The following is a 25,810-nucleotide window of genomic DNA, read 5'->3' as shown; positions in this document are numbered from 1 at the left end:
TAAACTCCTCAGGGCAGATCTTGGTGCTGCATCAGATGTAGTACGAACAATGTAGAATTGTCACTGCTAAGTAGAAAGGTTGCATTCTGGTTGATGATTATGCTCAACCAGGTACTGTTGACCCTCAAACAACATGGGGTTAGATTATGTGGGTCTACTTATATTTGGATTTTTTCAGGAAATACCATAAATGTATTTTCTCTTCCTTATGATTTTCTTAATAACATTTTCTATTCTCTAGCTTTCTTTACTGTAAGAATATAGTATATAATACATATATCATACAAAATATCATAATCAACTGTTAATTTTATCCATAAATATTCTGGTCAACAATAGGGTATTAGTAGTTAAGTCTTGGGGGAGTTTAAAGTCATATGTGGATTTTTTTACTGCACAAGGTGGGGGTGTCAGATCTCCTAACCCCTGTGTTATTCAAGGGTCAACTGTATTTCCACACCAGTTTAGTAAAGGAAATTTACTAAATTAGTGAAGTTTTGAAGTGACATTCTAAAACTTTTAAATTTTTAACATGTAAGAGTTATTCCCTGTCTCCCAATAGTGCACTGAAATAGTCAATCATTGAAGACCGCTAAACATTTACAAAAGGCAAGGAGTGAAAAATGCTGATTTTGTTTACTTATTTCATTCCGCAACCTTTAAAACCAGTGAAAACTAGTAAAATATTATAGCAGATTGGCCTGTTGTAAATTTCATGATTTTTACTTTTACTCAGAAGTTTAAGGCATGTATATCTAAAATATATATATTAAAGCCTAAGCGATCATTCAACCATTCGACTGGTAGCTGTGACGTGCACTGACCACCATGGGTGAGACGCTCAACACACAGGCATGAAAACATGGGACAGACTGATGAATCTCAGAGGGCAGGGGGAAGAGGAAGAGCAGTAAGAGATTAACCAAGGATCTTATATGCATACTAGAGGCGCAGTACATGGATTTGTGCACTGGTGGGGTCCCTTGGCCTGGCCTGCAGGGATCAGGCCAAATCTGTGCACCGGGATTCCGACATCCCCTGAGGGGTCCTGGATTGTGAGAGGGCACAGGCCAGGCTGAAGGACCCAACTGGTGCACAGATCCATGCATCAGGCCCAAGCTGGCAGTCAGACATCCCTTTGGCAGCCCAGGAACCCTCGGGGAATGTCCACTTACCAGCAGGGAGCAGATCTAAGCTGCAGTAGGACATCCTTAGTGCTGCTGAGGAGGCAGGAGAGGCTCCCGCCACCACCGCTGTGCTGGCAGCCATCAGCCTGACTTGTGGCTGAGCAGAGCTCCCCCTGTGGGAGCACACTGACCACCAGGAGACAGCTTCTGCATTGAACATCTGCCCCCTGGTGGTCAGTGTGTGTCATAGTGACCAGTCATTCCCAGTTGTTCTGCTGTTAGGGTCAATTTGCATATTACCCTTTTATTATATAGGATAGAGGCCTGGTGCATGGGTGGGGGCAGGCTGGTTTGCCCTGAAGGGTGTCCCGGATCAGGGTGGGGGTCCCCACTGGGGTGCCTGGCCAGCCTGGGTGAGGGGCTGATGGCTGTTTGCAGGCTGGTCAAGCCCCCCCTTCCCCCCCCCCCCCCCCCAGCAGGGACCCTCACCCATGGAGGCTTGGCCAGCCTGGGTGAGGGGCTGATGGCTCTTTTCAAGCTGGCCACACCCCTTTAGGGTGGGGGGTCCCCACTGGGGTGCCTGGCCAGTCTGGGTGAGGGGCTGAGGGCCATTTTCAGGCTGGCCAAGCCCCCTGGCGACAAAAGCTCCCAGCCTCTCCTTCTGGGATTTATTTACCTTCTATAATTGAAACTTTGTAGCCTTGAGTGGAGCTCAGAGCCAGCCAGGGAAGGCGGGAAGCTTGGCTTCCTCCATTGCCAGGGCCAACCCAAGCCTCCTGCTCGCTCCAGCTCCGTGGCCACGGCTGGCTGAAAGCAGGTATCTGGGGTTTATTTATCTTCTATAATTGAAACTTTGTTGCCTTGAGTGGAGCTCAGAGCTGGCTTCGGCAGGCGGGAGGCTTGGCTTCCTCCATCACTGGAGCAACCAAGCCTCCTGCTTGCTCCAGCTCTGTGGCTCCCGGCCGCCATCTTGTTTGGGTTAATGTGCATATAGTTGCTCTGATTGGCTGGTGGGCATGGCTTAAGGTGTAGCGAAGGTATGGTCATTTGCATGTTTGTTTTTTATTAGTGTAGATGGAAAGGGGGATGATGGGGTATATATTTTAAGGGTTCTCCTCAATGGATGGCACTCTGTGAATGCTTTATGATTTCAAAGGCAAAAAAAAGCAGGGGAAGCTTTTCGCTAACAGTGACAACTGTCAAGACATGCCACAACTGACTTTCAAAATGGTGTCTAAGTTCCTGTGGAAATTTTCATACAATTTTGAAAGGCCTTTTATATCAAGCAAAAGGCTGGTATAGCATCAAGACCTCATCAGTCTTCCTAATCAGTCTTCCCTGATTTAGGGAAAGCCTTGAACCCTAGTAGCAAACCCAGGCATTAAGACCTCTGTCATATAATTTTGAGTAGAGACTTGCCTTTTTTAAGATTATAAAATCATTTCAGAGTGTGATTTGTTGCAGTTGGATTGACTGCAGTTTGCTGATCATGGCATTCTCATTAATAACATTATTTTCAGTGGATTTAACCAGGAGTGAATCTGTTCTTGTTAACCATGTTTTGACAAAATAAGATTTATAATTCTTTTTCTGACTTAAAAGTAATACATATCACTTTAGAAAACCTTATACAATATAAGAATTTATAGAGAAAAAACAAAAATAATCTAGAATCCCACAACCTAGAAATAAACTATTGGTCTAGTATAGTGAATTTTCTACTTTCTTTTCTGTCTTTTTTCTATGTATTTTTGTTACCATTCTTTAAAAATGAAAAATGATAAATGCACTCATATAGCTTATATACTTGTACATCTTCATTCTTCCCCTGCACATGTTTTCAGAAATATTCTTATAGCTGCCTCTTTGTTCTACTTTCATGGATATACTGTAATTTACTAAACTCTCATCTTGATGGCTATTAAAGATGATTCCAGTCTTTTTTGATATAGAAAAGTAAAGCTGCTAAAGATACGTAATACTGTAAATGGCACAGATATTTTAAGGCTTTTGATACATACTTCCAAGTGTTTTCTAGAAACATTGTATCAATTACTACTGCAAATGAGAATACCTGACTTTCTCCACACAGTCCTGACATCTTTATAATTCTGAAATCTTTGCTAATTTGATGGATGAAAAAATATCCTGTTTTAATTTTCATTTTTGTGTTAGTGAGGTGAATGTTCTTTTTTACATTTATTCTACTGGTCATGTTTTAAAGAATATGCTTATGAACCTAAATATTTTGGTGACAATATTTTATTTAGATTCATCTTAGAATAAATAACTTTGGTGTGTGTGTAAGGCACATATTTATTTGATTCACTCAGCCTGGGCTCAGATTTGAAGGTGTTTATAAAAGTGTCACACAAACATTTGTGGAGTCCTTGTGCTGTGTGATGGGCACATTGTAAAGTACTATCCATCTTGGACTTGTATGTCTATTTCTTTTACCAGGTCAGGGAAGTTTTTCATCACTATTCTTTCAAATAAGTTTTCAATTTCTTGCTCTCTTTCTTCTCCATCCAGCACCCTCATGTTGGGAATATTAATAAGCTGATGTTGTTCCAAGAGGCTCCTTACACTATCCTCACTTTTCTTCTCTTTTCTTCTCTTTTCTTCTCTTTTCTTCTCTTCTCTTCTCTTCTCTTCTCTTCTCTTCTCTTCTCTTCTCTTCTCTTCTCTTCTCTTCTCTTCTCTCCTCTTCTCTTTTCTTTTCTATTCATTTTTCTTTTTGCTGTTCTGATGGGATATTTTCTTCCTTATCTTCCAAATCTCTGATTTGATTCTCTGCTTCATCTACTCTACTGTTAATTACCTGTAATGTATTCTTCCTTTCAGTTATTGCATTCTTCATTTCTGACTGGTTCTTTATGTTGTCTATGTCCATTATGTTTCCTATCTCTTTGTTGAAATTCTCACTGAAATATTTGAGCATCCTCATAACCAGTATTTTGAACTCTGCAGCTGGTAGATTGCTTATCTGTTTTGTTTAGTACTTTTTTGGAGTTTTGTTCTATTCTTTAGTTTGGGATGTGTTTCCTTCTCTCCTCATTTGGGTAGCCTCCCTATGTTTGTTTCTATGTATTAGGTAGAGTGGCTATGTCCTCCAGTCTTGGCAGAGTAGCCAAGGTGTCCTGTAGCACTCAGTGGCATTGCATCCCCTGTCACCCAAGATAGACTCTCCAGGTGTGCCCCCTTTGTGGGCTGTGGGCACCCTTCTGTTATAGTTGAGCCTTGATTGTTATTGGCATGTCATTGGGAGGGGTGTACCCCCAGGACAATCAGCTATGAGGACTGACAGCAACCACAGCACAGGATCTGCTGTGCAGGACCCAACTCCACAGAGCAAGACTCACTTCATCAGAGCTCTGGTGCCTGATGAGCCTGCCCCTTGAGTGTGTCTCTGGTGGAAGTTGTTCAGTGGTGCTTCTGAAGCTGGCCACCTAATATGCTAGGTCTAGTAGATGCAGGCCCTTTTGCCTGTGCCTTGTCCAGGGCCATCCAGCATGAGGTACAAAGCAATCTGCAGACTGCTGTTACTTGTGCTGGGCTTGGAGGTGTCAAGGCTGCCAACCACTAGTGCTGCATCTGGGGCTACTTAGTAAGAGGCACGAGGCACACTGAGGCCAGATGCTGCTTGTTTTAGGTTTGTGAACATTTGAGAGATTTTAGGAAAGTTTGAAGCATGAGCCCAGACAATCTGTTTGTATGGAAAAGCCACTGGAAAGGGTTTGGGTGAGCCTGCAAGTTGGATGGGACTGAGTTTCAAGCACTGCTTATCAAGACGTCTTGTTTCTGCAAGATTAAGGTTAAACTCCACCTCAAGATCTGGCTAACATTTTCAAATTCTTTGAGATAGGTATATCTAGGCTTGCCTTTCCCTTCACTGAACTTTTGTTGTTTACAAGAAATCTTTGCATTGCACAAACCTGGGAGACCATTAGCATGACCATGTAAGGCAAAACTATAAATCAATCTAATAATAAATATGAAAAATTACTATTGTGCCATGACCTCTAAATTCTTTTGTCAAAATATTAAAACCCTCTATTGTACACCTGAAATCAATATAATAGCGTATGTCAACTGTAACTGAAAAAAAATTAAACTCTCAGTACCAGCTTTATTAGGAAATGAAACAATAATAAAACTAATATTTAGTACATGATAAATTAAAACATTACAAACATTGAAAGTGTTTTATCAAGAATGATTTAAGCAATGCTTGCCTTCTTGTCTCTGAATACAAAGAAGCATCCTTTCTATGCTTGGTGAATTGTCATACTTCAAAGTTCAGATCAGCTTCCAGCATTTTATCCTTTGCATTTTCAGTGTCATAAACTATCTCTAAGCTTTCCTTCCATATAAAGTTTTTTTTCCAGTCACTCCTTCCTTCCTTCCTTCCTTCCTTCTTTCCTTTCATTCTTTCTTTCTTTCGATAAAGATCTACATATGTTTCCTCCCACCCCTTTAGCCATTCCCACCTCAGGCAAGCCCCCACCGCCCCAATGTCTGTATCCATTAAAAAATGATTTTGAAGAGAGAGGAATGGAGAGGAAGAGAGAAGGAGGCAGGAAGGGAGGGAGAGAGAGAGAAACATCAATGATGAGAGAGAATCATTGATCAGCTGCCTCCTGCACCCCCATACTGAGGATCGAGGCCACAACCTGGGCATGTGCCCTTGACCGGAATCAAACCTGGGACCCTTCAGTCCAAAGGCTGATGCTCTATCCACTGAGCCAAACCAGCAAGGGCTATGATGTATTCTTAATCTGAGATGCATTATAGCTCACTGGTTAGCCTTCCTGTATCATCATCAAGTCACTAACCGCTTAGTGAGGGAACATCTAAAGGTTATGTCTTTGAGCAAGAATTTAATTCTTGGAATTTGGGGTTTTCTTCCTAGACTGTGGTATGTGTCGGTCTATAGGGGCTTATCAAATTTTGTCTTCAGAGTTTCACATAAACTAACATGATAGTTATCATTTGATCTTCAAAATGACCTGCTAATTGCACTAGATTTCATCAACCACAACCTGCATTCTATCTTTTATGTGCTTTATATCAGTGACGAGGAAATGAGAATTATTACTGGAGTATCTGTTTCTAACATTAGCTGTTTCTTCAGGTGACTAGAGGGACATGCCATTTCTTCAATCATATGAACTTGAAGATTACATAAAGGGACTTTCTTAGCCTTAGAGCAGCCCCGCACTTTTTATTTAACTGTGGAAGATCTGGGAGTAACACTTTCGGTCACTCACTTCTTCCCTGTCCAAAACACCCACACTCACTCACACATTAGAACTAAGGGTCTTGAAGCAGCACTTGGAATAGTGATCATCAAACAGTAGGTGCTCAATCAATTCTTTTTAAAAAAATATATATATTATATTGATTTCTCACAGAGAGGAAAGGGAGAGGGATAGAGAGTTAGAAACATCCATGAGAGAGAAACATCCATCAGCTGCCTCCTTCACACCCTCCGCTGGGGATGTGCCCATAACCACGGCACATGCCTTTGACCGGAATTAAACCTGGGACCCTTCAGTCTGCAGGCTGACACTCTATCCACTGAGCCAAAACTGCTAGGGCGTCAATCAATTCTTGAATAAAGTAATCTACTTGTACCTTGATTTGGTTGAGATGGACTAATAAAAAGCCATGGTACATTGTAACTACACAGTAAATTTTTGTAGAATAAATGAAGGAAGCAACATAGCTCATTCTGAGATGTAGCTGGCTAGATTTAGTTACTTTATACATATATAAGAGGGAAAACTTTAGAATTCCTAATTTTTTCACAAAAATCTAATATTTTCTCCCAATGATTTTGGTTTTCCTGTGTCAGGTAGCACTAAAGCTTTAAGTTTTGTTTAAAAATGTAAACACTGACAACACCACATGCTGGTGAGCTTGTGGAGCAGCAGGAACCTTTTCCATTGCTGGTGGGAGTGCAAAATGGTACAACCACTCTGGAGAACAGTTTGGCAATTTCTTACAAAATTATCTTTTATATGATGATCCAGCAATTGTGCTCATTGGTATTTATCCAAAAGGAGTTGAAAACTTAAGCATATGGATATTCATAGCAGCATATACATTATTGCCAAAACTTGGAAGCAACCAAGATGTTTTCAGGGTGAGTGGCAACATGCACTGTGGTACACCCAGACAAAAAGAAATGAGCTATCGAGCTATGAAAGGACACGGAGAAACCTTGAATGCATATTACTAAGTGAAAGAAGCCAATCTGAAAAGGCTGCATTCTGTATGTTTCCAACTACAAGACATTCTGGAAAAGGCAAAACGGTGGAAACAATGAAAAGATCAGTCATTCCTGGAAGTGGGTGCAGGCAGAGTGCATAGGCAGAGCACAGAGGATTTTTAAGGCAATGAAAATACTCTGTATGATACTATGATGATGGATAGATGTCATTTTGCATTTGCCCAAGCTCATAGAATGTACAACCCCTAAGGCAAACTACGGGCTTTGGGTAATTATGATATGTCAATGTAGGTTCATCTTGGTAAAAATTGCATCATTCTAGTGGCTGATGTTGACAGTGGGGGAGTTATGCATGTGTGGAGGCAGGGAGTATAGGGTGGTGGTCTTTACCTACCTCTATATTTTGTTCTAAATCTAAAACAGTGCTTTAAAAGTATTTAAAATGTGTAAATCCTGCTATTTCTCATATTTTATTTTGTGTATTGATTTCAATACTTTTAGTTGAGGGGAATGTTTTAAAGCATAGATATTTTTAAAATTACATAGTCTTGCCAAAAATCCTGAAAATCATACTAGGAAGTTTGATAAGAGCCCATTAAGAACACATTAAACTATCTTTATCTTAATGCCAAGTGTTTGTGGAGTTACTTATTTTCTTTGTTTATATTTAAAATTTTTATAGATGTGACAAATAAGGATAAATATACCTATTTAAGGACAAATAAAGATCACCAAAAAAGGTTCCTTGTGATTACTGAGTTCTATGGCATATATATCAGATTGCAAACCCTTTTCTCTACACTGAAAAAAATGACAACTGGACTATAAAATACCTTCTCCCCACTTTCCGTGGGATGTGCTAAAATGTGGCCACTGTGGCAAAGGAAATGAGTCAAAAGAAACTCATTTTAAATGACTCCCTAAAGAAAACATGAAGATAGAGCCTCTTTCACTGCCTGTGATTATTTACGTATATTTCACTAATATATTTGTTAGAAATAGTTGCTTAATTTATGGGAGTTGGAAGTAGCCTTGAAAATATTTAGTAGTTGAACACATCAACAGAAACTTAAACTACCTCCAATATTATATGCAAAGGTTTTGAAAAGGTTGTTCTATAGTAAAACACTGTCAATCATAGTATTTTATGGTGTTTTATTTTTGTTGCTACTGTTGGTATTATTTTTCTCCCATAATTCTTCTAAGCCTGAAGAGGTTGAATTTTATATGAGAATCAAACTCTTACTAAGTCAGCCTTTTTGCATGAACTTCTGTACTCTAAAGGTGAATTCTTGCTGCTTGATCTTAGTAATTCTTTTATGTATTCAATTAAGCCTGGGAGAGTGTCTTTTGAATGTTTAATTGTGAAGTGTATTTGAAACAGCTTCTGTTTCATCATCCTTTTGTAGAACTTTCAAGCTCTATTTAGACAACAATATACATTGATTTGAATGGAAAAATTGACATATGTCTAAGTTTATTTTTCTATCTATGTCTGTGCCATTTGTAACCTAAACACTGAATTTTATCCTCACTAGTGTTCGAGTCTAGAAAATAGGGAATCTGTTCCCTGTTCTAAGGCAGGGACATGACTGAGTCATGGTCACAACTTATGTAACTGAGGGGTAAGTTCCAAGCCTGGATGGATCAAATGAAAGTTTCGGGAACTTGCCATATTGTTTCTAACTCTTTCCTGATTAATGTGGATTTCAGTTACTCAGCTTCAGGATTGATGATTGATTACCTCTCTATCCCCCCTAATGAGAATAAAGTGGAGGTTTACAATCTAAAGTATGAATATGTAGTGTTTCAGGTGCCATAGGTTATCATATAACCCTTGGTTATAATACCTTAAAATAGATGTTAGCATCGTCATTTAGGGGATTATTTGCTGTTCTTACTGTATTTAATCTGTTTGTCATTTTAGTGGAAGCAAATTTAATGCTAAATATAACATTTTTTTAAAAAAAATTGCCCTCTCAGGATACCATTTAGTGTCCTGGATAAAACAAAACAGAATTTCAGTCATGCACTGTTACTCTCTGTTACTCAGTCTGTTTTTAGGTTACTTTGAACAACTTTTATGGTAAAAAGTTACTTTTACTATTAACGAAAACAAAACCTTTAAGGTGAAGATATAGTAAAAGAAATAATATTTTTAGACATATCTATTAGATTATTCTTTCCAGAAGGTACCAAATACTTAGAAATAGAGCTAATGAATCCTGTTGATTTTTTGTAGCTTATTTTTATGAAATTACTAGGGGCCCAGTGCACGAATTCACGCACCTTGAAAGGAACTGTTGGCTGCTAGGCTGCAGTGGGCACAGCCCATCCTCTGTGCCCCTGCCCAGCCCCTCCCACCTCAGCCTCCCGTTCCTTGTCTGCAGGTAGCCCTGCTCCCATCGCCACTGCTCCCACAGGCTGACAGCACTGGCCCTATTCACACCTGCTGCTGGCACCAGTCCCAATCGCTCTGAGCTGTCAGAGGGTGTGAGCGGTGGCTACTGCCCTGATCGTCCCTCGGGAGCAGGGTGAGGTGGAGAAGCCCTCAGGAGCAATTGGGGCCAGCTGCCACTGCTCGTACCCACTGATGGCACTGAGTGATCAGAACTGGCGCTGGGCGCTGGCAGCAGGTGCGAGTGGTGGCTCTGGCGCTGGCTACAGGTGCAAGTGGGGCTGGCTCTGGCAGTGGGTTTAAATAGCAGCGCCAGCAGTGGGTGCTAGCAGGGCCTTCACCAGCAGCGATTGCAAGCGGTGGCTCCTGGCCCCGATTGCCCCTCAGGAGCAAGGGGAGATGGAGAAGCCCTGAGGAGTGATCAGTGCTGACAGCTGCTTCTTGCACCCACTGATGGTGCCGAGCAATTGGGGCCAGCATCAGGTGCTAACAGCAGGTACGAGTGGCAGTTCCAGTGCTGACAGCAGGTGCAAACACTAGCGGGACTGCAGCACACAGGAACAAAGAATTTTCAGTAACCACCAGAGGCTTGCCCCAATGACAGGAACCAGTGCCCCACCTTGGTCTGGCACCCCCACCCACCTGCTCCACCATCCTGCCGCGGCTGATGCCCACCATGTTCTGTGCTCTGCCACCTGCTGCCAATGCCCACCATGTTCTGCGCATGGCCCTTGGTGGTCAGCACACGTCGTAGTGACTGGTGGTTTGGTTGTTTGGTTGTTCGGTTGTTATGCCATTTGGTCTATTTGCATATTAGGGTTTTATCTATATACTAGAGGCCTGGTGCACAAAAATTTGTGCACCCGGCGGGGGAAGGGGGTCCCTCAGCCCGGCCTGTGCCCTCTCGCAGTCTGGGACCCCTAAGGGGATGACCACCTGCTGGCTTAGGCCCGCTCCCGGGGGATTGGGCCTAAGATGGCAATTAGACATCCCTCTGGCATCCTGGTAGCCCTTGGGGGATGTCCATTTGCGAGCGGGGAGCAGGCCTAAACTGCAGTTGGACATCCTTAGTGCTGCTGATGAGGCAGGAGAGGCTCCCACCACCACCGCTGTACTGGCAGCCATCAGCCTGGCTTGTGGCTGAGCAGAGCTCCTCCAATGTGAGAGCGCACTGACCACCAGAGGGCAGCTCCTGCATTGAGCGTCTGCCCCCTGGTGGTCAGTCTGTGTCATAGTGACCAGTCATTCCCAGTCCTTCTGCTGTTAGGGTCAGTTTGCATATTACCCTTTTACTATATAGGATTGAGGCCTGGTGCACGGGTGGGGGCTGGCTGGTTTGCCCTGAAGGGTGTCCCGGATCAGGGTGGGGGTCCCGCTTGGGTGCCTGGCAAGCCTGGATGAGGGGATGATGGCTGTTTGCAGCTGGTCACACCCCCTTCAGGGTGGGGGTCCCCACTGGTGTGCCTGGCCAGTCTGGGTGAGGGGCTGAGGGCCCTTTTCAGGCTGGCAGGCAACTGAAGCTCCCAGCCTCTCCTTTTTTTCATTTTTTATCCTGGGATTTATTTACCTTCTATAGCTTTCACTGGAGCTGAGAGCCAGCTCCAGCTCTGAGGCTGCAGCTGGCTGAAAGCAGGTTTCTGGGTTTGTTTAGCTTCTATAATTGCAACTTTGTTGCTTAGAGTGTAGCTTAGAGCAGGGCGAGGCAGGCGGGGAACCTTGGCTTCCTCCGTCACTGGAGCAAGCAAGCCTCCTGTTGGCTTCAGCTGCCTGGCTGCCGGCCGCCATCTTGGTTGGCGGTTAATTTGCATATCCTGCTGATTAGCCAATGGGAAGCGTAGTGGAGGTATGGTCAATTACCATGTTTGTTTATTATTAGATAGGACTAGAGGCCCAGTGCACAAAATTCGTGCACTGGGGGGGCTGTCCCTCAGCCCAGCCTGCACTCTCTCCAATCTGGGACCTTTGTAGAGATGTCCAAGTGCCCATTTAGGCCAAATCCCTGCAGTTGAACTCCCTCTCACAATCCAGGACTGCTGGCTCCCAACCACTCACCTGCCTGCCTGCCTGATTACCCCTAACTGCTTCTTCCTGCAAACCTGATCACCCCCTATCCACTCCCCTGCCAGCCTGATTGACGCCTAACTACTCTCCTGCCAGCCCGATTGCCCCCAACTGCTCTCCCCTGCTGGCTTGGTCACCCCTAACTGCCCTCCTCTGCTAGCCTGGTCACCCCCATCTGCCCTCTCCTGCTGGCCTGGTTCCCCCAACTTCCCTCCCCTGCTGGCCTGGTCACCCCTAACTGCCCTCCCCTGCTGGCCTGATCTCCCACAACTGTCCTCCCCTGCAAGCCATCTTGTGGTGGCCATCTTTGACCATATGGGGGTGATCATCTTGTGTGTTGGAGTGATAGTCAATTTGCATACTGGTCATGACTAATTAGCATATCTGGGCTAATTAGCATATGCCTGTCTTATTATATAGGATACTAGAGGCCTGGTGCATGACATTTATGCACTGGGGTGGGGGGCCCAGCCTGGCCTGTGCCCTCTTGCAGGCCGGGACCCCTTGGCGGAGGTCCCCTAGGGGTACTTAGCACTGCCACAGAGGCAGAAGAGGCTCCCACCACCACTGCTGCACTCGCCAGCTGTGAGCCCAGCTTCTGGCTGAGCAGCACTCCCCCTATGTGAGCACACTGACCACCAGGGGGCAATTCCTGCTTTGAGCGTCTGCCCCCTGGTGGTCAGTACATGTCATAGCGACTGGTCATTCTGCAGTTTGGTCAATTTGCATATTAGCCTTTTATTATATAGGATAAAGAGCCAGGGGCTCTTGTCACATCTGAAACAACCTAACAGACGACCAAACAGGCTGAGTGGGGCAACAAGGCTGGCATGGGGGTTAGTGTTGGACAACCAAATGACTGAGCAGCAAGCTGCGTGGGGTGAACAGGCCAGTGGGGGGGTTAGTGAGGGATGACCAAATGACTGAACAGCAGGCTGTATGGGGCTACCTGGCTGGTAGGGGGGCAGTGAGGGGTGACCAAATGACTAAATAGCAGGCTGCATGGGGCAACGAGGCCAGCAGGGGGGACAGTGAGGGGCAACCAGGCCATCAGGGGGGCAATGAGGGGCAACCAGGCCGGCAGTGGGGGCAGTTTTGGGAAAGCAGGCTGGCAGAGGGAGCAGTTAGGGGGTGACCAGGCTGTCAGAGGGGGACTATTGGGGGAGACCAGGTTGGCAGGGGTTGGCAGGGACCATGCTGTTGGCGGTGGCAGTTAGGGACAATCAAGCCGGTGGGGAGGGGAAGTTGGGGGCAACCAGGCCAGCAGGGGGGCCAGTTAGAGGTGATCAGGTCAGCAGGCAGAGATGGTCAGGGGTGATCAGGATGGCAGGGGGGCCATTTAGGGTGATCAGGCAGGCAGGCAGGTGAACAGTTAGGAGCCAGCAGTCCTGGATTGTGACAGAGATGTCTGACAGCCTGGGGATCGGGTCTAAACCAACTGTTGGACATTCCCCGAGGGGTCCTGGATTGGAGAGGGTGCAGGCTGGGCTGAGGGGGAACCCCTCCCTGCACAAATTTTGTGCTCAAGCCTCTAGTCTATATATATAAAAGCCTAAGTGACCAAAGGACTGAAAGACCAATTGACCATTGGAGATGATACGCATTGATGACCAGGGAGCAGATGCTCAATGCAGGCGCTGCCCCTGGTGTACTCCCACAGGCAACCTCTCAAGGCTGGCCAATCTCCCACAGTCTGTCCCGCTGGCTGGCCAGCCAGATCAGCCCTAATAGGGCTGGCTGGCCAACCTCCCATGGTCGCTCCCCCTGGCCACCAGCCACATTTGGCCCTGATCACCACGCAGGCCGAGGGACCCCACCTGTGCACGAATTCATGCACCAGGCCTAATTGTTCAACTAATATATATATATTAACAATTTAAGCATTCTCTTCCTTCGGGATATCAAGAGGGTGTGATTAGTCCAATTTTATTCTAGTTTTTCAAAATAAAATATCTAGATTTCCAGATGTTTATCATTTTAGGTAAGGTGGAACAAAGTTCTCTTTTTCTCAGTATTACCAATTAGCCAGTTATTTGCCATCAGCATTATCTATATCAGCTGTAAGGCTGAGGCAGTTTTACTCCTCAGGGGACATTTCACAATTGATACAACTGGGGCTGTTCCTGGCATGCAGTTTGGAGGGAGGCAGGGATGCTATTAAACCTTCTAAATGTGCAGAGCAGCCCCCTTCCACCATAAAGATTTATCTGGCCCTAATGTTAATAATGCCCCAATTGAGAAAGTATGATGTATATGACTTCATCTTTAAATTGTAAGGTAATAAAAGCATCACCCATAAATTCAGCATCCGTATTTATACGTCTGTGACACTGTTTAGTCATTGACAGACTTATGAAAAAGATTTGAGGTGGCTGCACATGATACAACTGAGTTATTCCTCAAAGGTTGTTCAATTATAGGAAGTTATCAGTTTGTGTCTGCACTTTTTAAGTTACAGAAATGGCTTCAATTCTTGAGATTGAGTTCATGGAATTCTTTGTGTGTGTTTTTTCTTTTAAGCACTTAAATATAATTCCAATATTACGAAGGAGAAAATCATCATTATATCTGTGGCTGGACTAGTTCTCAGTATATTAGTCATTGTTGGAGCCGTTTTCTTCATCCCAGGTAAGATGTGCAGTTACTATGAGGGAAGTCATGGTTGATAAGGTGGAGAACATTGTGGGGGGTGGAACTCTAGGGGAGAATCCATTCCTTGCTTCTTCCATTTTCTGGTGTTTGCTGGCAACCTGCAACTCCTTGGCTTGTGGCAGCATAACTCCAATTTCCACTCTTAAAACTCCTGTGCATCTCTCTTCCAAAGACACTTACCATTGAATTTAGGCCCCACCTCATTAATCTAGAATAAATTCCTTCTTCCAAGAACCTAAACTAATTCATATAATGAAATTCTCATTCTTTGGCTCTATAAATTAACATTCTCAGCTTCCGGGAATTAGGGGGTAGGCAGATTTTTAGGGCCACCATTTAACCCACTGCAAAGGCAAACTTCATCAGGCAAGACATGGAAGTGGGAATGAATATGGGAAACAAATCAATCTGAAACTGCATTTGCCTTTGGAGGATGGGAATGGGATTCGGGAATAAGGGTATGCAGCACATGGAAAGAACAGCAGGGATAGGCTGGGACTCAAAGTGTAGATGTAGAAAGCCTACGTTTTGTTAACAAAATACAATATGAGTGTAATGTTTAGGAACAGAAATTTGGCAGTTCTCTTTGCAGCTGAAGTTAGTGAGGGTGTGGTGAGGAAAGAGAGGAATTAAGAAGACAGCTACAAAGAATAGCTATTTTGACTTTGGGACAGATTGAATATAGCACATGAAGAAATTGGTAAGAGACTCCAAGGTAGTTAAGAAAGAGAAAAAGCCGATTGGAGGTTTTGACTTGTTGAGACTTAGATGTTCACATTTAGATGTCTTCAGTTTGGTCTTAAATAAAAAAAAATTATCACTTATTTTGTGTGAGGTTTTAGGGGAAGCATTTATTTTTAAACATTTGCAGTTTATAAGAGTAGTATTGAGATGAATACATTTAATAAATTAACTACTTTAATTTCCCACAGAGTAGAAAGTACGTAGGAAAATATTTTAAAAGTTAATTTTATTTATCAACAGGGGAATATTCAACAAAGAGGGCCAGTGGACTTGGTTTAATTGTAGCTTCTACAGTAATACTAATATTACTTCAGATCTCTATGTTTATGATAGGTAAGTATTTGTTGTTTCAGCATGATTGTGCCCTTTTTCATTTAAAAAGCATCATTTTTTATTAAAATAATTCTTGCATTTTTTTATAATACAATAAAAGTTGATTTGTCTCCCTAGCTATTCTTAGTGAAAATTTCCACCCATATGGATTAATTTTAATGTTATATTAGGTTTTAACATAGTTATTTTATAAAAAGTGACTTTCAGAGATATATTTAATGCCAGCCAATGGACTTTTTAAATTATGCTATTTAATTTCTTAACGATGATCTTCATATTCTTATTTCAGTTTTTGAAATTAGGAGTAGATATTAAACATTCTCATTATATTCTGTTGTGAAAACTCTCTTTAAAAAACTAGTTATACAAAATAGGGTTATAAATCATAAAGAGTTATTTCAAATATTAACATTGAGTTTTAAAAGTTATACATTATGATTATCCCACCTATAATTGGTAACATTTTTCCACTCTATTTTTGGGTTAAATCACTAAATATTTTTATTATTAAAGAATCTATTTTTTCCATTTGCACATTTAACTCTTGGTATGAGAGCCTATCTCTGGGTTGCTATATATTAAGATGGTATTAATTTGTTCTAAAATCACAATTAGGGGTTATGCTTGCACAGTGGTTCTCCACCAGATGATTTTGTGTGCATGTGATGAGGCCCTGCTAATAGCCACTCCTATGGTGAAACACCTACGTGTGGTAAAAGCAGCATTGTTCTAAGATTTGGGGTAAAAACTGCCAATGCAGCTCAGCTCCCTGCAGAAATGAAAGGCTGCTGAGGGTGTGAATGTGGAGCTGACTGCTGGAGTGGAGAGAGATGGCTTAGGTCACTGGGAAAGCAGCCACCACCTGACAGAGTCAGTCTTTGGTCCTAGGATACTGACCTTGACTATACGAAATACAAGTGGAAGTGATTGCTTCTTAAACACTCACAACATGCTTTTTTTTCCTTGAAGCTCCAGCTAAAAAGAAGCTCCCCATCAGCATCATCTTATTGATCGTTCAGGTGCTGGGCCTTTTGATCTCTGTGGTCGGGCTAAGCTTCTGTGTCTCAGGTGAGGGTCACAATCTATTCTAGACCCAACTAGTCTTCCTACCAGTAATTTCTCTTAGAGCTCTTTTTCTCTTTCCTTTTGTCTTTCTTACTCTGTTTTAAATACATAGTCTTTATTTGTTAGAGCATTTTAGGTTCACAGCAAAATGGAGTGGAAAATACAGAATCCCCCTCTACCCCATCTACTCACAGCCTCCTCCTCTATCAACATCTCCCACCAAGTAGGACATTTGTTACAGTCTGTTGAACCAACATTGGCCCAACATTATCACCCAGAGTCCATCGTTTATATAAGAGGGTTCAGTCTTGGTGTTGTATGGTCTATGACTTTGATAAATGTATAATGACATGGACCATAGTTGTAGAATATCATATAGAAAAGTTTACCTGCCCCCAAAACCCTTGGTGCTCTTCCTATTCATCCTCCCTATTCTGAAACCCCTGGCAACCACCGATCATTTCACTGCCTCAATAGTTTTGCATTTTCCAAAGTGTCTTATACTTGAAATCATACAGTATCTAGCTTTTTCAAATTGGCTACTTTGTGCATTTAAGCTTTCTCCATGTCTTTGGGTGCTTGATAACTCATTTATTTTTTATCACTGAATAATATTCAGTTGTGTGAATGGACAATAGTTTGTTTATCCATTCACCTATTGAAGGATATTTTGGTTGCTTTCCCCACAGGGAAAGGTATTGATTTGTTATCAAATCACAGATCTAGACACACAATATAGAAGTTCACGTTTTTGTATGGACATACTTTTTCAACTTCATTTGGGAAAACAATAAGGAGTGCAATTGCTAGATTGTATGTTAAGAATATATCAATTTTGTAGCAAATTACCAAACTGTCTTCCAAAGTGGCTGCACCATTTTGCATTCCCACCAGCAATGAATGAACATTTCTGTTGCTCTACATTCATGCCAGCATTTAGTGTTGTGAGCTTTTCATTTTTTCACTCATTTTTCCCCTACTGAGGTCAGTGCTTTCCACATTGGCTGATTGTTTAGTGGCCAAACTGCCATGCCTGTATTCATGGATGAGCTTTTAAAAGAACCATTTGGGTGGAGGTTTAGGCTTCACAGACTATTTCCCTTTAGTCTAGACTTCATAAGGTACATGCTATGCAAGCAACGGCTCTTCTTTCCGTACAGGGAAAGGAATTTTTGGAATCATTGCACTGAGTTAATAATGGGTATACAAATGTAGGTAATTTTTGTTTCTTTTTTAAAAAATATATTTTTATTGATTCCAGAGAGAAAGGTAGATGAGGAGAAAGATTAAAAAAAAAATGGTGAGGAACAATCACTGATTGGCTGCCTCTTGCATGCCCCCAACTAGGGATCAAGCCTACAAACCAGGCTTTGCCCTGATTAGGAATTGAACTATTACTTCTTGGTTCATAAGTTGATGCTCAACTGCTGAGCTACAAAGGCCGGGAAGTAATTTTTGTTTCTTGAAAATGAGAAAAATATTTACTCTTCATAAAACTTAATGTTATTTCTGTTATTGATTCTTTTAAAAAGTTCAGTTATTTCATGTGAATTTCTAAGATAAAATTTTATTTGTTTTTGCAGAGTGCATCCCAGTGCATGGTTCTCTTCTGATTTCAGGCTTGGGTATTACAACCTTAGGGGCATTACTTGGATTAGTTTATATGATATTTGTTGGTAAGTCAGCTTTGTTTTTGTTAGTCTATGCCAAGAATTCCAAGTCTATAATAATAAACGGGTAATATGCTAATTAGACCAGACAGCCAAGGACCTTCCGGACATCGTTGGGATGTCCTTTGGGACAAAGCTGCGGTGATGGGAGCGAGGCAGAGGTGGTTAGGGGTGATCAGGCAGGCAGGTGAGTTGTTAGGGGCAATCAGGTAGACATAATGGTTGGGGGCAGTTAGGCAGGCAGGCGAGTGGTTGGGGCAATCAGACAGGCAGGTGAACAGTTGCAGGTGATCAGGCAGGCAAGAAGAATGGTTGGGAGCAATCTGGCAGGCAGGCAAGTGGTTAGGGGTGATCAGGCAGGCAGGCAGAGGGGTTAGGGGTAATCAGACTGGCAGGCGAGCAGACAGGGGCAATCAGGCAGGCAGGCAGAGTGGTTAGGGGCAATAAGACAGGCAGGCAAAGGGGTTAGGGGCAATCAGGCAGGCAAGCAAGCAGTTAGGGGGTGATTAGACAGGCAGAATTGTTAGGGGTAATCAGGCAGGCAGAGGGGTTAGGGGCAATCAGGCAGGCAGGCAGAGAGGTTAGGGGCAATCAGACAGGTAGAGTGGTTAGGGGTGATCAGGCAGGCAGGTGAGTGGTTAGGCATGATCAGACAGGCAGGCAGAGGGGTTAGAGGCAAACAGGCAAGTGAGCAGTTAGAAACCAGTGGTTCCGGATTGCAAGAGGGATGTTTGACTGCCGGTTTAGGCCCAATCCCACAAGGATCTCTGTGGGATCAGGCCTAAACCAACAGTCAGACATCCCTCAAGGGTCCCAGATTATGAGAGGGTTCAGGCTGGGCTAAGGGACTGCCCTTCCCACACACACGAATTTTGTGTACCAGGCCTCTTGTATATTATAATTTGGAAAGGCTTTTGGTTGGTTCTTATAGCTTAGGATCAAGGAAATGTATTGGTAACTAATGAAAAAGGTAGAAATCATGAGCTATTGAAAAGTTTTTTCATTTTTTTTATTGCTAAAAGTATTACAAAAGGTATTACATATGTGTCCTCCCCCCCCGCCATTGACAATCCCCTGGCCTCCCCTACCCCCAGTGTCTTATGTCCATTGGTTATGCCATTGACAATCCCCTGGCCTCCCCTACCCCCAGTGTCTTATGTCCATTGGTTATGCTTATATGCATGCAAACAAGTCCTTGGGTTGATCCCACTCCCCCCTCCTGCACCCCAACCCTCCCCAGCCTTCCTGCTGCAGTTTGACAATCAGTTTGAGGCAGCTCTGCCTCTATCTATTACTGTTCAAAAGTTTATAATGGTCTCTATTATCCATGAATGAGTGAGATCATGTGGTATTTTTCCTTCATTGACTGGCTTATTTCACTTAGCATAATGCTCTCCAGTTCCATCCATGCTGTTGCAAATGGTAAGAGTTCCTTCTTTTTTACAGCAGCATAGTGTTCCATCGTGTAGCTGTACCACGGTTTTCTAATCCATTCATCTACTGATGGGCACTTAGACTGTTTCCAGATCTTAGCTCTGGTGAATTGTGCTGCTATGAACATATGGGTGCACATATCCTTTCTGATTGGTGTTTCTGGTTTCTTGGGATATATTCCTAGAAGTGGGATCACAGAGTCAAATGGGAGTTCCATTTTTAGTTTTTTGAGGAAACGCCATACTGTCTTCCATAGTGGCTGCACCAGTCTGCATTCCCACCAGCAGTGCACAAGTGTTCCTTTTTCTCCACATCCTCTCCAGGACTTGTCGTTTGTTGATTTGTTGATGATGGCCAGTCTGACAGGTGTGAGATGGTACCTCATTGTTGTTTTGATTTGCATCTCTCTGATGATTAGTGACTTTGAGCATGTTTTCATATGTCTCTTGGGCTTTCTGAATGTCCTCTTTTGAAAGGTGTCTATTTAGGTCCTTTGCCCATTTTTTGATTGGATTGTTTATCTTCTTTTTGTTAAGTTGTATGAGTTCCCTATAAATTTTGGAGATTAGGCCCTTATCAGATATGACGTTGGCAAATATGTTTTCCCACGCGGTGGGTTTTCTTGTTGTTTTGTTGATGGTTTCTTTTGCTGTGCAGAAGCTTTTTATTTTGATGTAGTCCCATTTGTTCATTTTCTCTTTAGTTTCAACTGCCCTAGGAGCTGTATCAGTGAAGAAATTGCTTTGGCATATGTCTGAGATTTTGTTGCCTTTGGATTCTTCTAGTATTTTTATGGTTTCCCATCGTATATTTAAGTCCTTTATCCATTTTGAGTTTATTCTTGTGTATGGTGTAAGTTGGTGGTCTAGTTTCATTTTCTTGCATATATCTGTCCAATTTTCCCAACACCATTTATTGAAGAGACTATCTTGGCTCCATTGTATGTTCTTGCCTCCTTTGTCAAATATTAATTGAGCATATTGGTTCGGGCTAATTTCTGGACACTCTATTCTATTCCATTGATCTATATGTCTGTTCTTGTGCCAGTACCAGGCAGTTTTGAGAACAGTGGCTTTGTAATACAGCTTGATATCTGGCATTGAGATCCCACCTACTTTGTTCTTTCTCAGGATCGCTGCAGCTATTCAGGGTCTTTTTTTATTCTAGATGAATTTTTGGAGAGTTCGTTCTAGATCTTTGAAGTAGGCCATTGGTATTTTAATGGGAAGTGCATTGAATTTATAGATTGCTTTGGGTAGTATGGACATTTTAATGATGTTGATTCTACCATCCAAGAACATGGTATGTTCTTCCATCTGTTTATGTCTTCCTCTATCTCTTTTTTCAATGTCCTGTAGTTTTCTGAGTAGAGGTCTTTTACCACTTTAGTTAAGTTTATTCCTAGGTAGCTTAATTTTTTTGGTGCAATGGTAAATGGGATTGTTTTTATAATCTCTCTTTCTGAAAGTTCACTATTGGTGTATAGAAATGCCTCAGATTTCTTGGGGTTAATTTTGTATCCTGCTACATTGCCAAATTCATGTATTAAGTCTAGTAGTTTTTTGATGGAGTCTCTAGGGTTTTGTGTGTATAATATCATGTCGTCTGCAAATAAGGACAGTTTTACTTCCTCTTTTCCAATTTGGATGCCTTTTATTTCTTGTTCTTGTCTAATTGCAATGGCTAATACTTCCAGGACTATGTTGAACAGGAGTGGTGAGAGTGGGCATCCCTGTCTTGTTCCTGTTCTTAGGGGAAATGGTGTTAGTTTTTGTCCATTGAGTATGATGTTGGCTGTGGGCCTGTCATATATGGCTTTTATTATGTTGAGGTATGATCCTTCTATTCCCACCTTGCTGAGAGTTTTTACCAAAAATGCGTGTTGGATTTTGTCAAATGCTTTTTCTGCATCAATTGATATGACCATGTGGTTTTTTTCTTTCAATTTGTTTATGTGATGTATCACGTTTATTGATTTGCGGTTGTTGTACCATCCTTGCATCCCTGGGATAAATCCTACTTGATCATGGAGTATGATCCTTCTGATGTACTGCTGGATCAGATTTTCTAAGATTTTGTTGAGGATTTTGGCATCTATGTTCATGAGGGATATTGGCCTGTAATTCTCTTTCCTTGTGTTGTCTTTACCTGGTTTTGGTATTAGGGTGATGCTGGCTTCATAGAATGAGCTTGGAAGTGTTCCTTCCTCTTGAATTTTTTGTAGTAGTCTGAGGAGGATAGGTTTTAGTTCTTCCTTGAAAGTTTGGTAAAACTCCCCTGAGAAGCCGTTTGGTCCTGAGCTTTTGTTTGCTGGAAGCTTTTTGATGACTGCTTCAATTTCTTCCATAGTTATTGGCCTATTGAGATTTTTAGATTCTTCCTGATTGAGTTTGGGAATGTTGTATTTTTCTAGGAATTTGTCCATTTCCTCCAGGTTGTTTAGTTTGTTGGAGTAGAGCTGGCCATAGTATTTTTTAACAATCATTTGTGTTTCTGTGAGGTCTGTTGTTATTTTGCCTGTATTGTTTCTCATTTTGTTTATTTGGGTCCTCTCTCTTTGCTTCTTGGTGAGCCTGGCTAGAGGTTTGTCAATCTTGTTTATCCTTTCAAAGAACCAGCTCTTGGTTTTATTGATTTTCTGTATTGTTTTTTTGGTCTCTATGTCATTTATTTCTACTCTAATCTTTACTACCTCCTTCCTTCTGCTCACTCTGGGCTTTTCTTGTTGCTCTCTTTCTAATTCTTTGAGTTGTAGAATTAGATGATTTACTACCATTTTTTCTTGTTTTTTGAGATAGGCCTGTAGAGCTATAAACCTCCCTCCCAGAACTGCTTTCATTGTGTCCCATAGGTTTTGGATTGTTGTGTTTTCATTGTCATTAGTTTCCAGGATGTTTTTAATTTCTTCTTTGATCTCATTGGTAACCCAATCAATATTTAATAACATGCTATTCAGCTTCCAAGTGTTTGAGTATTTTGGTTTTTTTTTTTTTTGTAGTTTATTTCTAATATTATGCCATCGTGGTCTGAGAAGATGCTTGGTATGATTTTAATCTTCTTGAATTTGGGGAGACTTTGTTTGTGACCCAATATGTGGTCTATTTTTGAATCTGTCCCATGAGCACTTGAGAAGAACGTATATTCCGTGGCTTTAGAGTGAAGTGTTCTGAAGATGTCAATTAAGTCCATCTGATCTAGTGAGTCATTTAGGATTGCTGTTTCTTTGCTGATTGTTTGTCTAGAGGATTTATCCAATGATGTCAGGGGTGTATTAAAGTCCCCTACTATGATTGTATTGTTGTCGATCTCTCCCCTGATATCTTCCAGGAGTTTTTTTTATGTATTTGGGTGCTCCTGCATTGGGTGTATATATGTTTACCAGGGTTATATCTTCTTGTTGTATTGATCCCTTTAGTATTATGAAGTGGCCTTCCTTATCTCTTGTTATGGCCTTCACTTTGAGATCTATTTTGTCCGATATAAGTATTGCTACCCCAGCTTTCTTTTCCTTTTCATTTGACTGAAAGATATTTTTTCGTGCCCTCACTTTCAGTCTGTGAGGTGGGTCTCTTGTAGACAGAAAATGTGTGGGTCATGTTTTTTTATCCATTCAGCCACTCGATGTCTTTTGGTTGGAGCATTTAGTCCGTTTACGTTTAAAGTTATTATTGAAAGGTACTTGTTTGTAGCCATTTCTTTTTTTGTGTGGCTGTTTTCTTTCTGAGCTTTTTATTTCTCCTTTTTACACCAGTCCCTTTAGCATTTCTTGCATGGCTAGCTTGGTGGTGATAAACTCCCTTAGCCTTTTTTGTCTGTGAAGCTTCTTATTTCCCCTTCAATTTTGAATGATAGCCTTGCTGAATAGAGTATTCTTGGATTCAGTCCTTTGCTTTGCATCACTTTGTAAATTTCCATCCATTCTTTTCTGGCCTGATGTGTTTCTGTTGAGAAATCATTGATAATCTAATGGGAGAGATACCTTGTATGTAACTTTCCGTTTCTCTCTTGCAGCCTGTAAGATTCTCTCTTTGTCCTGAACATTTGCCATGGTAATTATGATGTGTCTTGGTGTGGGTCTTTTCAGATTCACCTTGTTTGGGACTCTCTGTCCTTGTGTGACTTTTTAATTCCCCGCCTCAGGGAAGTTTTCTGATATTATTTCTTTGAATAGGTTTTCTAATCCTTGTTCCTCTTTCTGTTGTTCTGGCACCCCTATTATTCATATGTTGTTTCGTTTCATGTTGTCCCAAAGCACCCTTAGGCTCTCCTCTTGTCTTTTAATTTTTTTTCCAATTGCAGTACAGTTTGGGTGTGTTTTGCTTCCTTGTCTTCTAATTCACTAATTCGGTCCTCCGCTTTTCCTAGTCTACTTTCAATGGTGTTTTTAATTGCAGCTATATCGCTCTTCATTTTTCTTGGGACTTACTTAAGTTGTTGATTTTTTCATCTGTTTCTTCTTGCTTCTTGCATAAGTTGTTGATTTTTTCCTCGGTCCGATGTATGCACTCTAGGACCCTTATTCTGAATTCTTTTTCCATCATGTTGCATGCCTCTGTCTCACTTAGCTGCTTTTGTGGCAAGACCTCCTTTTCTTTCCTTTGGGGGTTTCTTTGTCTACCCATGTTTGATCTCACTGACATATCTAGTTGTTGAGTCATTCAGTGGCTGCTCCCTGGGTGGCAGTGGCTCCTCAGGCTGTGGTTGCTCCTTGGGCGGTTGTGGTAGCAGCGGCTCCTCTGTTGATAGCAGAGCCTCTGATGGGTGCTGTTCACAGCTGTGGTGGCTCTTCTGGCTGGTGGAGGGAGGCTTCACACACAGTAACTGTTCCCCAGACAGAGCATGTGGTGATCAGGAGGCCGCTGTTGCTTGGATCTGCTGCGTTGATTTAAAGGCACAAAATACAACACAACAAGGCGCAATGTACCAGGCACTGAACATGAATGTATTTACAATATTAATAACCCCAAATAAAGGTGGCCACCCGAGCTAGGAGAGTTAGGAGATAAGGAAGAAAGAAGAGAAAAAGATAGAAGAGAAAAAAGAAAGAAAGAAAGAAAAAAAAGGAGTGCAAAAATGAAATTGGAAAAAGGGAAGGGAAAGAAGAAGGAAAAAAAGTAAGAGAGAAAAGAGAATAAAGTAGAAGAGGAGAAGAGACTATTTATATGAGGAGAAAACTCCTATAGAACCGCCACTAATCCCAACAAATTACAGCAGCAGATTCCTGGAGATGAATACAAACTACAGACAACCAATAATATCAAGTGATGCAAGGGAAAACAGAAGCACAGAAATAACCAGGGGGCGGGGGGGGGGGGGAGGTCAGAAAAATAAAAAGAATAAGCAGAATAACCTCACAAACAATCCTAAAAAAAAACCCCAATATACTCGACAATCAAGCAAACAACAATAAAACAATAGAGAGAGAAAGGAAGAAGAAGAAAAAAATTTGGATAGTGAAGAAAGATAAGGAAAAGGTGTATAAGGATTTAGAGCAGAGGATTGGACATAGGATATATAAGTAGGGTGAAATTTTGACAGCTGGTAAAAAGAATAGTGAAAATCTAAAGCTGGAGTAGAGTAAGAGAAACAGGACAACAAAAGAGAAAAAGTGGGGAAGAGGGTTTTAGCACAGAGGCAAAATTGAGGTAGAGAAAAATGTTGCTAAAGGAACGATGAAATTAGAATGGAGAACATTAGTACCAAAATAAAATAAAGACAAAATAAAATGACACTTTAAAAAATGGTAAAATGGTAGCAGTAATAATACTAGTTAAAAATAAAAATGTAGTAATTGAAAGGGTAAAATCAGGTGATGAAAAAAAAAGAAAAAAATGGTTTCTTAGTTAAAAGGTGAAAAAATAATTTTAAAAAAATAAAAATTAAAATGTGCAGTAATGAAGGTGCTTCAGATCTTCTACTCTTCTTTTTGGCATGCCCGGAATTCAGGAGAATGTTGAATTTCCCTCTGATACACTGTCCCTCCTTGTTGTAAGCCACAGTCCTGATTTTAAGGCAGGCCATATTGGTTCCCCATACTGCCTTTATCTGTATTTACAGAAGAGTCAGTTCGTGGCTCTGCCTCTGGGTGGCA

The 25,810-nt window shown here is 41.9% G+C and overlaps 1 protein-coding gene across 1 annotated transcript in view; it reads left to right on the top strand.

Annotated features, from left to right (window-relative positions):
* The window catches only part of LOC139002126 (leukocyte surface antigen CD47-like), a gene marked incomplete at its 3' end in the record, with an annotated part of 136,434 nt that extends 111,301 nt beyond the window's left edge, over positions 1-25,133 (top strand). The window contains exons 4-8 of the mRNA XM_070403528.1: positions 14,342-14,449; positions 15,458-15,550; positions 16,526-16,618; positions 18,199-18,291; positions 25,117-25,133. Coding sequence (XP_070259629.1) covers positions 14,342-14,449; positions 15,458-15,550; positions 16,526-16,618; positions 18,199-18,291; positions 25,117-25,133 — 404 coding nt within the window. The remainder of the gene's footprint in view (positions 1-14,341; positions 14,450-15,457; positions 15,551-16,525; positions 16,619-18,198; positions 18,292-25,116) is intronic.
* Positions 25,134-25,810: the final 677 nt, after the last annotated feature.

Source organism: Myotis yumanensis, unplaced genomic scaffold, assembly GCF_028538775.1.
Source record: "Myotis yumanensis isolate MYYU_CA2020_CCGP unplaced genomic scaffold, mMyoYum1.0.hap1 SCAF_2, whole genome shotgun sequence".
NCBI classification, from domain to species: Eukaryota; Metazoa; Chordata; class Mammalia; order Chiroptera; family Vespertilionidae; genus Myotis; species Myotis yumanensis.
Note: the sequence above shows the minus strand (reverse complement) of the source record. Positions and strands in the feature narration are given on the sequence as shown.